This window comes from Acomys russatus, chromosome 1 (assembly GCF_903995435.1).
Source record: "Acomys russatus chromosome 1, mAcoRus1.1, whole genome shotgun sequence".
NCBI classification, from domain to species: domain Eukaryota; kingdom Metazoa; phylum Chordata; class Mammalia; order Rodentia; family Muridae; genus Acomys; species Acomys russatus.
In genome coordinates, this window is record NC_067137.1 from 66,498,998 (window position 1) to 66,513,340 (window position 14,343).

The 14,343-nt window shown below is 42.3% G+C and overlaps 1 protein-coding gene across 2 annotated transcripts in view; it reads left to right on the forward strand.

The window, feature by feature from the left end:
- Nucleotides 1–12,470, forward strand: part of LOC127189350 (signal recognition particle 54 kDa protein) — a 68,566-nt gene extending 56,096 nt beyond the window's left edge. Inside the window, exons 2-5 of one of the 2 annotated variants that reach the window (XM_051146137.1) lie at nucleotides 2,648–2,821; nucleotides 8,325–8,391; nucleotides 9,983–10,080; nucleotides 11,432–12,470. In XM_051146137.1, the coding sequence (XP_051002094.1) occupies nucleotides 2,648–2,821; nucleotides 8,325–8,391; nucleotides 9,983–10,080; nucleotides 11,432–11,638 (546 nt within the window). In that variant the 3' untranslated portion in view covers nucleotides 11,639–12,470. The remainder of the gene's footprint in view (nucleotides 1–2,647; nucleotides 2,822–8,324; nucleotides 8,392–9,982; nucleotides 10,081–11,431) is intronic. The other variant, XM_051146146.1, reaches the window with a different exon arrangement.
- Nucleotides 12,471–14,343: the final 1,873 nt, after the last annotated feature.

Below are 14,343 nucleotides of genomic sequence, written 5' to 3' on the forward strand. Positions count from 1 at the left end.
CCCTGTCTCCCGAGTGCTGGGATTAAAGGTGAGCACCACCACGCTCGGCTTTGCAGACTCTTATCTGAATAGACATCTAACAGAATCTCAGCCTCAGGACTACTGAGGAGGTCAGGTTTCAGTTCTATTCATTTATCAGCACTTATGTTACTGGGCAGAGGTTCCACCGTGACCATGTACCAAGATGTTGCTAAAAAAGCCTGGCAGAGGGAGGTGACAGAATAATCCAGAGTTCTGTTTATTTTAAAAGAAGGCCTGAGTGTCTTTTTGCATTCACAAAAAGACAACATCTATTAAAAACATCTTGTAGCTGAGTGTGGTGGCACACACCTTTAGTTCCAGAAGCCAGGAGGCAGAGACAGGAGAATCTCTGTGTGTTGAGGCCAGCCTGGTCTACATAGTGATTTCCAGGACAATCAGGGCTACATAGAGGGGAAGGGAGGGAGAGAGAGACTGATCCTGTCTTAGAAACAAAACAAGAAAACCCAAGACTCAAGATTTATAGTCTAGTTAACCACAAAGTATAGTTAAATGCTAGTGGACATTACATTTCTAACTTTACTGGTGTTAGAAAATTACGTTTTCATAAAATAGTTTTTCATTGTTGTTATGGTTTTGGTTGTTTTTGCCTGGCAATGCCTCTCTTCACTGCCGCATTTCCCAAGTTCAGGCTATAAGCACACTCGTGAGTTGTTCCTCATAGGCTTTGTTACTTTCTAGTCTGGTTCACAAGCCATAGGCCAGGGGCCAGGGCCAAGCACTTGCCCATTTCATGCTAAGGCTTACTGGAATTGGGCCATGTCGATTCATCACATAGCATCTGTATAAGTGGTCTCATCCCTGCCTGCTTTGCAGAGTTCGTTTATGGAAGACAGGAGCTCAATGGTTCTCAACCTTCCTAATGCTTCAACCTTTTCAGACAGTTCCTCAGATTGTGGTGACTCCCAACCATAAGATTATTTTGTTGCTACTTCGTAATTGTAATTTTGCTACTGTTATGAATAGTAATGTGCCAGGCATGGTGGTGTACACCTTTAATCTCAAGCAGAGGCAGGCGGATCTCTGTGAGTTCCAGGACAGCCTGGTCTACAAAGAGAGTTCCAGGACAGCCAAGGATACATGAGAAACTGTCTCAAAAAACAAAAACAAAAATAAAAACAATACAAAACAAATCATAATAATGTAGTATCTGATGCATAGAATACCTGATATGTACCCCCAAAGGGGTCACAACCCAGAGGTTGAGGACCACTGATAGCTGGGCTGAAAAACCTAAGAAATTTACTACTTGGCCTTTACACATGCTTTGTTTTAAAATGATAGGGCTAAAAATTGAGATTTACCATGTCAAAAACAATGGCTAATTTTTGTTATTATGGGTGTGGGAGTTTCACAAGCGTGTGCTTGCTGTCCACAGAAGCCAGAAGAGAATGTCAGATTCCCCAGGTCTGGAGTTTAGGTGGTTGTGAGCCATCACATGTGAACTGGAACCAAACCTAGACCCTCCTAAGAGCAGCAATTGCCAAGCTATCTCTGTGCCCCGCCCTCTTCAGTATGATTTTTAAGATAGGATCTCATGTAGCTCAGGCTGGCCTCAGATTTACTGTGTAGTGGAGGCTGGCCTTGAACTATTGATCCTCCTGGCTCTCCTGCCCAAGTGCTGAGATTATAGGCTTGTGCTACCGCAGCCGTCTTAAATCTTTCACATGAAATATGATAATTAGAACAAGTCAAATGCTACTGAAAATTATTACATACTGAGAACATTACTCAGGATTTGATTTTATGCTTACGTACTTTTGGTTCTGCAAAAAATTCGTGAATGGTGTTTCAGGCTTTCTCTTTTTTAGATTTGTTTTTGCTGTTTTGTTTTGTTTTCTGAGACAGGGTTTCTCTGTTACACAGAGCTCGGCTGACCTAGACTCACTTTGTAGACCAGGCTGGCCTGTAACTCACAGAGATTTGCCTGCCCCTGCCTCCCAAGTGCTGGGATTAAAGGTGTGTGCCACCACGCCCAGTTTATTCCACCACACCAGCCTCTTTTTTTTAGATTTTAAAAATTGGCAAAAGTCAGAACTAACAAAAATTCTGTTCTAGTCTTTATGGCTTAGATAGGACAAGCATGACAACTTGTTCCATCCTCGGGACATACTTTTTAAGAAGCTTGTAATCCCAGCGCTGGTGAGCTGGGTCCCAGGCTTGCTGGCCAGCCACACTGTACTAGTTGGAGAGTTCAGGGCCAGTGAAAGACTGTTAAAAAAAAAAAAATGATGGATGACACTTTGGTTGTCCTCTGGCTTCCACATGCCAGGCACACATGTAATGCACATATATTTTATGCAGGTAAAGCACTCATCCATATAAAAATAAATCTCAAAAAGAAGTTTCTCCCATTTTAAATGCTTCAGTTGGGTCATGTATTCTCCCCAGGAGCCCTTCATCCCTGTAAAGATTTATCAGTTTGGGGCATCTTCTTGACCCTAGAAGGAGTTTGGATTTAGGATTTCTGAGGTGTGTATAATTTTTTTTAATTACTTAAGGATTTTTCTAATTTCTTTGGTCTTTAAAATAAAGCAGTCAAACACCTGTTAGATATACAATGAAACACTCACTCAAAACTCATTTCCTTAATTTTTCATTGCTGTAGATGAATAATGAAAGAGGCTTTGAGAATGTAGAACTGGGGGTCATAGGGAAAAAGAAGAAGGTCCCAAGGAGGGTCATCCACTTCGTCAGTGGCGAAACTATGGAAGAGTACAGCACCGACGAGGACGAGGTCGACAGCCTGGAGAAGAAAGACGTGCTGCCTACTGTGGATCCGGTACGCTTGGTACTCGCTTGACTTTTGCTCCTTTTAAACACTGAGTGGATGGGACCATTTGAAGTTTAAGTCAACTGTCATCCATTATGGTCTGGTAGAAAACATTATTTTTACACAGTATGGATGGAAATATTGCCAATGTTTCAATAGCCTAAACCAGTTCTGCTTCTCTGTGGCAGAGTGCTCTGTCAGCGTGGGTGTAGGGAGGCTCAGTGCGTGGGAAGGAGTGTTCTTGGAGGTTACAACGTCCATTGATCCAATGTCTACAATGGGTACCTTGGAGAGGTTCTGGTTTAGACGCTGGTCGTGAGGCAGCAGCTTGTATAAACTATATGCTAGTGGGGATACAGGCAATAAACAAATAAATGTCCTATAATTAATGAGGCTCTCAAAGTGCTATAAATAAAATAAAGCCCAGGAACATATACGAGATTTTAAAAATTATATTTAAAGTCAAGACATGCTAATTTTATAAGGTTTAACTTAGTAAATTTTTGGTTATTTAAAAAATCAATTCTGCTGGGTATGGTGGTGCACACCTTAGTCTCAGCACTTGGGAGGCAGAGGCAGGCTGAGCTCTGTGACTTTGAGGCCAGCCTGGTCTACAAAGCAAGCACGTCCACGACAGCCAAGGACACACAGAGAAACCCTGTCTCAAAAAACAAAACAAAATCAATTCCAGCTGGGCACAGTACTGCACGCACTCGGGAGGCAGAGGCAGGCAGATGGAACTCTGACTTTGAGGCCACCCTGGTTTACAAAGCAAGTCCAAGACAGCCAGGACAATAAGAGAAACTGCCTTAAAACAAACAAACAAAAAATCCCAGATTATCTGGTACAGAAAATATTCAAAAGCTTGTACAATATACTCAGACAAGTCAGACATGTTAACTATTAGTGGTAATCCATAAAGTAGAAGAATTGTTTGGTTAAATGTTTTTCTTTTAGAGTACTCTGAAGGGATAGTTATAGTTATATTTTAAAATATTTGTATATTCCATGTTTTTAAAAGTCATTTTCAGCTGGTGTGGCAGGAGGTAGAGGCAGGATCAGGAGTTCAAGGCTAGCCTCAGCTATATAGCAAGTTTAAGTCTAGTCTGGGCTACATGAGACTCTGTCTCAGAAGTTACCTGGTGGCACACACCTTTAATCTCAGCACTTGGGAGGCAGATGTAGGTGGATCTCTCAATTTGAGGCCAAGCTTGGTCTACAGAGTGAGTTCCAGGACAGCCAGGGCTATGCAGAGAAACCCTATCTCAAAAAACAAAAAACAAAAAACAAAACAACTAAAAAAGCTGGATTGAGCTCTTGCTTCTATGCAAATTCGCCTGTTTAATAGCTGTTAGCATAGCCATGCCCACAGTCAATTTTAGTGCATTTACATCACCCTCACTTCCTGTGCCCCCGCGCTCCGTGCCCTCATTCCTGGCAACCGCTAATCTTTCTGTCCGTACATGATTCCCCACTGTGAACAGTCTCGCATTCTTTTTGACTGTCTCCTTTCATTTGGTTTGATGTTTTCAAGGTCCGTTAGCGTTAATAGCATGTGTTAATGCTTTTATTCCTTCCTATAATAATGGCATATCACATAATATCCAAATACTTCATTGTGTCACTATGCAACATTTTATTCATTCTTTTGTGAGTTAGTGGAAACTCCGGTTGTTTATGCCATTTGGGTCATATGACTATTTCACTGTGAATACGGGCTTTTGTGTCACTGTGGCTTTTACATCTTGGGTATGTAGCCAGAAGCAGAATTGCTGCATCATTGAGGGTTTCTGTTTTGGCTTGTCGGGTCATTTGCTAACTATTTAACACTACCACCACCTGGCTCCATTTTTCATTCTTTTTAATTTTTTTCAACTTTTATTTTTGTATGTATGTGTGTCTTACCTGTCTGTATGTATGTCTGTGCAATAAGTATGTCTCCTGAGTGCCGGGATTTAAGGTGTGTGTCACCACACCCACCTAGAGTTAATTCTTATGTTTATTTTTAATGTTTTATAGTATCATTCTGGGCATGGAAAGTCCTAAGTTCAAGGCCTGCACAGGCACCGTAATCGAGTTCTAGGCCAGGCTAGGCTTTATGATGAGGCCTTATGAGCACAGCTTGTACAGTGAGGTCTGTGGTACTAGGCTTGTTTTGAGACAACCTGTACCCAAGCTTGTCCAGAATTCAAGGTGATCCCCCTGCTTGAGCCAGGTGTGTTCCAGCAGCCGTATCTGTGTTGAGTTAGTGTTGTATATTATATGGGTATGGGTCAGATGTCATGTTTTGCCATGTGAAGAGACACCATGACCATGACAACTCTTATAAAGGAAAGCATTCAATTGATGGCTTGCTTATAATAGTTTTATGATCTTACAGCATGGGGCGGGGGCGTGGGAAGACCAGACAGATACTTTGAGTTTTTGAAAAGTCAAAGCTCACCTCCAGTGACACAGTTCCTCCAACATGGTCACACCTTCTAATCCTTTCAAATAGTGCCACCCCCTGGTGACCAATCATCCAAATCTATGAACCTATGGGGGCCATTTTGTTATTGTTGTTTGTTTTTGTTTTTTGGAGACATGCTGTATGTTGTTGTTTGTTTTGGCTTTTGATTTTTGGAGACAGGCTCTATGTAGCCTTGCGTGTCCTGGGCTCACTTTGTAGACCAGACTGACCTCGAACTCACAGCGATCCATCTGCCCCTGTACCTCCCAGAGTGCTAGGATTACAGATGTGTGCCACCATGCCCATCTTATTCCAACCACCACACTGGTCTTGTTAATCCTTTAACTATTGACTGTGGGTTTTTTGTTTTTGTCATTCACAAAACTGATTTATTACATAGAAAAATAGCATTTTAGCTCAGGACAAAGATATTTGAGGCTTAGGACACTGTAACCCAACACAAAGTCGCTATCTGGACTGTTAGTAGGTATAGATTTGTGAGTTGTCCTAGGAGGTGAGTCCCCTGGTGCCCTAATAACACGGTGTTCCCCCATACACTAGTGTTTCACTAGAGCACAGCCCAGGGCAGGCCACAGGAGAGCTGCTGGACATTTCCCTCTGCAGAGGAGCTTGCTGGTCTATCTCAAAAGGAACCACCTCCACACATTCAGGTTTAGTTTAAAAACCATGCACGTTTGTTTAAAAGAGCTCATAAATCCAGTTATAGGACTGGAAATAACGGCATCTCTCAGATGGAAGTCCTGAAGTGGTCATGAAGAAGGCCTTGTCTGTCAAACACAGCTATCTTCTCTCTGTCTGTGTGTGTGTGTGTGTGTGTGTGTGGTATCATCTCTCATCCGTCTGTACTGACTGTGGTGTTATCCTGGCTGTAAGTCCTCCACTGGCTCTGAGTCTGTTCGTGTGCTGTACCTTCCCTGCCTCTCAGCGTCTGGAGCGCTGAAGTGCAGGTGTATTCTGTGTTTGGTGTAGATTTTGAAGCTGAGAGATGTGAGCCTTCGGCCTGTTCTCCCCTACCCTCCCACCTTGCTTTCTTTTCAAGATTTCTTGGCTATTCTAGGTCCCTTAAAATACTATGCAATTTTAGAATTAGTTTGTCAATTTCTAAAGAGAAGGCAGTAGAGATCTATAGGTCTGTTTAGGGAAGGGTGTGACCTCCCAGGGGGTCACATACCAGATATCCTGCATATCATATATTTACATTATGATTCATAACAGCAAAATTACAGTTAGGAAATAGCAACAAAATCATTTTACGGTTGGGGTCACCACAACATGAGCATCTATATGAAAGGGTTGAAGTACTGGGAAGGCTGAGAGCCACTGGTGTAGGGAGTCTGGCCATATTATTAACCAGAGTGGTGTGAAAACCAGAGGTCTTCATTGGGTACACACATTTTTGGAGGAACAGCAATTTTTTTTTTCCTGTAAATGAAAGCCCTGAAGACCCACAGTGTAGTCTCAGATGGGTGCTTCTGAGATGGTGATGGTGGCAGCGATGCTGGGGGTGTGACGTGGCTCTGGGGAGACTCTTGAGCCACTTGTGATTTTTGGCTCAGCAACATCCGTGTCCAAATTATGGGCTGGGTAAGTTCCTTCTGTGCGGTTTTGGGTGATGACAGGTGCCCTCCATCTCCTCAGCCAAAGCAGGGGTTTTGGTAGTTCTCACTCCGGCATCAGCAGTTACTGTCTCTAGAAACAACTTCAGGAGGATTGCCCAGTGAGAATATCTGTATCCTTTGTCTGTATGTACATGTGTAGATGTGTGTGCATGTTCATGTGTGTGCTGGTGTACCCATGCATGCACAAGTATGGAGGCAAAGGTTAACTTAAAGTGTTGCCCTGTTTGACAAGGATTTTTGACAGAATTTTTTTTCTTGCTTTTTTTTTTTTTTTTTTGAGACAGGGTTTCTCTGTGTAGCCTTGGCTGTCCTGGACTCACTTTGTAGACCAGGCTGGCCTCGAACTCACAGTGATCCTCCCCAGTGCTGGGATTAAAGGTGTGTGCTACCACCGAGGACTTATCAATTAGGTGGCTGTCTGGCCAGCAAGCGCCAGAAGGTCACCTGTCTCTGCTTCCCCTGTGCTGGAGTTAAAAACATGCACTATACACCTGGGTTTTGTTTTTTGTTTTTATTATTATACACCTGGGTTTTTATGCCTAGTTATTTTCTAAGTAGTTCTTTACTGATACAACCCAAAACACTTTATAGACATTTCTCATTATATATTATAGAAATTGTGCCAGGCATGGTGGCACATGCCTTTAATCCCAACACTCAGGACAGCATACAGAGGTAGGCAGATCTCTGTGAGTTCAAGGCCACCTGGTGTATGTAGTGAGTTCCAGGACAGCAAGGCCTATGTATAGAGACCTTGTTTCAATAACAAAACAAAACAAAAAGACTGGGGTCTTTAGTGACTATATCTTCTGGGTGTGATGTTGCATGCTTTTAATCCCAGCACTCAGGAAGCAGAGGCGGGTGGATCCGAGTTGGAGGCTAGCCTGGTCTACATAGTGAGTTCCAGGACAGCCAGAGCTTCATAGTGAAACCCTGTCTCTAAATAAATAAATAGAAAGGACAAACGTTCATCCTTCAGGTGTTGCTTGTTTTTCACCATTGAACGTTCATTTGATATGCCCTTATTTACCTTACTTTCTGTACCACAATTTTCCCGCAGTAATGTTTGTTAGACATATTGCAAGGTTCTTTCTGTTCATTGTACTCTCCTGGATGTGCTTAGGAAGACTGAAGACAAAAAAGCAAGACAGGAGAAAGGATGCAGACAGTCCAGACTGAGTTACAGTGCCATTCCATTGCTAAATCTGTTTCGGTCCTTCCGTGGGTAGAGGTGGTGTTAATTAGATGGAATAGTATGAAATATCTTTGTGGGATTTGGATATGAATATTCAAGTTTTTATTTGGCTGGATTCTGCAGACCTATATATCGATGGATACCTTATATGCCCACTGCTTATTTGACTAGTTCACTCTGCCCTACAGACACTGAGATGAGTGTTACTAATCTGCCTTCTTGTTGCAGACAAAACTTACCTGGGGGCCCTACTTATGGTTTTACATGCTGCGGGCTGCCACATCAACCCTCTCAGGTATTGCTCTTCTGTTTGAATATTGTTTGACTGCTGTAATATGTTCTGCACACAGGAGCTTTACCAAATGGGATGTTCCCCCCAAGGAAGAATACCAAATAGGGAACTACTTTGTCCTCTACAGGTAGCCTGCTAGCATTGGAAAATAATACTCTAGTCTGTACAAAAGGCCTTTGGTTTACAGCTGTGTTATGAAGCACACACACTAGGGCCAGTGAATTGGCTCAAGCAGGTAAAGGTGCTTGTCACCAAACTGACAACCAGGTGTGGAGCCCCTTGGGGGAAGGGGACTTACCCCTCACGAGCGTCTGACCTCCACACAGTACAGTACCCTGCCACCCTTTAAGTGTAATGATAAAAAATACTGGAAAATGGCACCACTGATGCAGACAGGATTGTCATGGTTTTGTTTGTTAGTTAGTTAGTTTTGGTTTTTTGAAACAGGGTTTCTCTGTGCTATCTTGGCTGTCCTGAATTCTCTTTGTAGACCAGGCTGGCCTTGAACTCGCAGTGATCCGCCACCACGCCCAGCGGATTGTCAAGTTTTAAGCCCTGTTACCACTCATTGTTACTTTACCATTTGGTTTCCTACTGCTTATTTGAAAGCCTTGTTATAAGCCATTTATATTTTTATTAGTAGTAGTTCTTCCTTGCATATTAGCATCTACCATTTTATTCTTTGTTGTGTAGCAATTTTTGTGTGTTGCTGAGGATTGAACCTGTCCTGTACATCCCAGGCAAAAACTCCCTGAGTTATGTACCAGCAATATTTCACTTCTTAAATAGAAATATGTAACTGCTATTTGAAGGAAGTGAATTATCAACTTATATAGTTATGCTAATATGTTTAAACCATAAAATTTACTGTTTCCAATTAACTGCTTGATAATTTCTGTTGCCTTTTTTCATTAGAGGAAGTCACGGCTAGTAGTTAAGTCAATATTTACTGAGCACATATTGTTGCGGGGCAGTCTGATATGACGGAGGGGCACACGCTTCACACAAAGATCTGTAGTTAGCTTCTTTATCCACTTTGGCAGCAACGTTACGCCTCTAAGCCTGACTTCTCATTTCCTGCCAGAGCCTTCTGTATCACATGCTGATCTTGGTGGGACAGAGTACATGACAAAAGCAATTTAAAGGTTGGTTCTGGTGCCCAGTTGAAGGGTACAGTCCCTCCTGATGAGGAAGTCATGGTGGCAGGGCCATCCCTTGTCCAGTGATATCCTAACGGTCTAATGCAGTGTGCTGTCCTAACGACTGGACTTGTCCCTGACAGCTACAGTGCCTCATGAGAGGTGTTAGAGCTGTGGCCGGCCCTGAGCACAGCTAACCCCAGCACTGTGGAGACTGGTGGAGGATTGCTGATGAGATAGTCTTGAGTACAGTGTGCTAGACTGTGAGACACTGTTCTCAGAACAGAGAAATAGGAAGGTGAGCAGACTGGACATCCAGGATGGAAATGAGGAGACAGGGTGAGAAATGTCCTGAGTTTAAGGATAAAACAGTAACTCTCCTGTTCTTAGTATTATGTAAAATGCTCAAGAAATGTTTATGGTATTGTATATCTATTAACTTTTGTTATCTTTAGTGTGTGATTTTCTTGGAGAGAAGATTGCGTCTGTTTTGGGCATCAGCACCCCAAAATACCAGTATGCCATTGATGAGTATTACCGGATGAAGAAGGAGGTGTGTCTCCTCTTTTCACTTTATTGGTGGTCTGCCCGAGGTCTGATGAGCCGCATGAACAGCTGCCTGCTCTAGCAGTGCTAGAACGGCAAACACAGCACCTCACACACCCAGACAAAGGCCCTGCCACTGAAGATAGCTATTTAGTTAACAAATCAACATGTTTTAGGACTCTTCAAAATGCACATTTCCTAAGGTAAATGTCGAAAACCTTTGTTTGCCAGTGATAACAACTGAGGTTCCTATGTGTATTGGCTTAATCCTTACATACCTTTTGGTATTGTCATTTTAATTTAAAGAAGAAACACCACCCAGCCTGTGCACATAGTGAGGTAGTTACTAAGTCCCATCAGCCTCATCTCCCTGTCACTCTGAGCACCCCACCTACTCTCAGGATTTGTTTAAAAGGCTGAGAACAGCACCTAGCGTGCCCTGATGAGCAAGCACACAGTAAACTAGTGCCTGCTGCTCTCCTTGAGTCAAGAGCAATAGTTCAGGCAAAGCCAGACCAGAGACATGAACATGGGCGTGCGGTGGGTAAATGGCAAGAAGCTCGGCCTTGGAGGGCAGCCTAGAAAGAAACCTTTATTTTGTTGTGTGGCTTCAAACATGTGGGGTTTTTGTTTTTGTTTTTAATAAAACCAAACCAAGCAAAAAACAAACCACTGCAAGCCTTGTTTGGAGCCTCTGTGTCTCATTCAGACCCCTTCAGTGGCTTCTGTGGTCTCCTGTCCTGTCTCAGGATGGGCCTGCTGAGAAGACACGACCTCCTGCCAGCCACTGCTAAATAGCTCTGAACTAATAACTCCTCTCTGTTCTCTGGAGTGCTTCTTCCTGTATCACTGCTCTCCTCTTCCATCCTAACTTTCCTACTAGATTGCAAAGTTCATGAAGGCAGTCACTGGACTATCTGTACATTGATCAGGTGCTTAGGGGAAAACTATGCTATATCATTTAATGAATGAACCAATCTGTTAACTAAATAGGATGACACTTTATAATTAAAGTGGTACAGTATAGCCAGTGTGTTACTTTGTTAGGCCAACTTAATTTAGTTCTCACCTAAACTTAGTACTGCTGGGCCATCCACCTTTTAAAATAACTATTTTACTTTTAACAACAGGGGAGGTGGATGGTTTGTTTTGGTGGTAGAGGTGTGTGTGTGTTGGGGGGGTGCTGGGGATCAAAGCTGGATTCTTACATGTATTTTAGGCATGCACTTTACCACTGAGCTACATCTCCATCCCAGACAAAATTTTGGCTTTTGAAAAAAAAAAAAAAGATGCTAGCAAGAGAAGAAATATTTGTTCCTTTTGGACATTAATAGTTTACTGATATTTCCCATTTTTAGGAGGAGGAGGAAGAGGAAGAAAACAGGATGTCTGAAGAAGCAGAAAGACAATACCAACAAAACAAGCTGCAGGCTGATCCCATCGTACAGACAGATCAACCGGAAACCGTGGTGTCCAGTTCGTTTGTGAATATTAATTTCGAAATGGAGGAAGACTGTGAAGTAATCAAGGAAAGCAAACAGCGCCCTGTCTCTGTCCCGCCATAGAATGAAATGACTGTATAGAAAGCACTAAGCCCTAAACTTCTCCAGTCAGGAACTTTTTATGTTTTGTTTAGTGGGACTTCAAACAACTATTTATATTTTAAATTATTAAGGGAAAATCTTTCTTCATTCTTATGCTGTATCTGTCACAGTCAGGTCTGACTCTGGGATGTTTTTATTATGAGTTAAATTAGTGACAACCCCCAGCCCCTTGTTGGGGAGCAAACCCAGGGCTTCTTTCACATACACTAGCCAAGGACTCTCACTAAGCCCAGTGCTTTGATTTTAAGATAATCTTTTATAACCATAAGGACTTTTAGCTAGGCCTAGTAACACACATCTTTAATCCTAGCGTTGGGGAGGCAGAGACAGGTGGTTTTCTATGAGCTCAAGGCCAACCTGATCAACACAGTGAGCTCCAGGACAGCCACACAGTGAGACCTTGTCTCAACGACTGAAGGCTTTCTACATTTAAGAGGAAAGTTAAATTACTCATTAACATTTTTGGTTTGGGGTCATTTTTTTTAAAGGTAAGTATTGATTAAGCATTACTAGTCTTCATAGCCTCAGATTAAAATACTCCTGGATTTTCCCCTAAGGATGGTTCAGAGTGTGTAATAAGGAACAAGATGGAAGCACTGTGGATGCCCTTTTGTTGAGAATAGTTTATACAAAAGTACTGACTGTATTACTCTGGATATTAAGTTGGCTTTTCATTTTCAGTACAAGTCATTCTTGTACTTTTCAGTAGTTACTGAAATGTCTTGCTTTGATCACAAATTAACACTAGTTACTGAATGAATCTGTAGTTGTAGTTAAGTGTTGACATCGGGTGAGCACCCGCATGGCATCTTGGGTGTGCCACATTTCCTCTTTGTGTAACTGAGGAAGAAGAACTGGGAGCAGTTTGTGTTCACCATTTTCATCCAGCAGTGGTTGAGTTGGACAGTTGATGTGAACCAGGTTCGGCTACTTCTCTCCTTCCTAAGTTATTTCTTTATAAAGCTGTATACTCTGAATCTGAATTTAAGAAATATTTTTAGTTGGGTGGTGGTGGCGCAAGCCTTTAATCCCAGCACTTGGGAGGCAGAGGCAGAGGCAGAGGCAGAGGCAGAGGCAGGTGGATCTCTGTGAGGCCAGCCTGGTCTACAGAGCAAGTTCCAGGACAGCTAGAGCAGTTACACAGAGAAATCCTGTCTTGGAAACCCCCTTCCCCTAAGAAATATCTTTAAGTGTGTTCAGAACCTTGTATCTGTATAACTTTGATTTATAACCAAATGTGGGCAGTGTTTTAGAAATGCTGATGTTTGAAATGCTTTAGAAATTAATGGCTATACACCAGTCTTGAAGTAGCATGACACTTACTGTCTTAAATGTGTACACAATTAAAACATGGATAGGGGAGCTATTGTAGAGACCTGCTAGGGCACCTCGGTAAGTTCAACTGAAAACTGAGAATTTTTAACGGAATAAAAGTTTCAGTTGGACTGAAATTTGTAAGGCTCAGCAAGGATAGTCTTTCTCAGAGATGTGAGCAGTGAGCTCACTTCATGAGTGTAAACATGTGATTAAGTCCTTAGGGGTTTATGTTTGGATTGTGTAATTAATGTTACTATCAGTTAGTTTACTAAAAATCAGTCATAGTTGATAGCTGCTAAGACATGCTGGCCTGACCTCTTCCTCTTTTTAACTTTGATACGGTGCCGCCAACCCCAACACATTTGGTTATGAGGTGAAGGCAGGAGGTCTACATGTGACCTACTAGACCGCCTCTCCTAAAGTGTTAATACCTCAGTTTACGCCTGCCAAAGGCGTGGGGCCACGGTAGAATGTTAAGAGCCTGCGAAGGCTTGCACTTTCCTGAGTTTTTGCTGCCTGTTCAGCAAGAGCTGCTTTGTGATGCTTATAGTTATTCACTGTGCCTTACATTTTTATACTTTGGTTTATGCAAGCTGTAAAATTTATCATAAATGGTTAAATGGTTTATTTTAAGCCTCCCTCACCTCTTCCTATTTTCTAATTCCTTTTAGAATTATTTTTCCCTCTGGATCACAGTTCATGACATTCCCCTTTCTTCTGGTCTCTCTATAAACCCTGAACACAAGCCAGGTGTGGCAGTGTGCATCTGTACTCCCAGCACTAGGGGGCTGAGGTAGAAGCATCATGAGTTGGAGGCTAGCCTAGACTACATACCAAGACCCATATCTCAACAACAAAGAAAAAACCATAAACACATGAGTTAGTACAATCAATTAGAAAATTCTGTAACAAAACCTTTAACAAAAGGTACGATTTTGTAAATGTAACTTGCTAATGGCTAATAAAACTAGACAAAATTTCATACTTGTGATTTTAATGAAAACAAAGTATTTGCTTGAGTAGTTTTTTTTTTTAACACTATATTTAAAAAAAGAACTTGCAACTGAGCATGGTGGTGCACGCCTTTAATCCCAGCACTCAAGAGGCAGAGGCAGGCAGATCTCTGTGAGTTCGAGGCCAGCCTGGTCTACAAAGAAGAGTCCAGGACAGCCAAGAAAAAGAACTTGTGGCACCAGATAACTGTGTACTCGTGCTTGCTGGCAAGCCTGACCACTGAATTTGATCTCCAGAACCCATGCAGGGAAAGGAAAGAATCAACTCCTGAGAAATGTCCACTGACCTCTATGTGTGTTCTGGTGTCCACACACAATAAATAAATGAAATAAAAA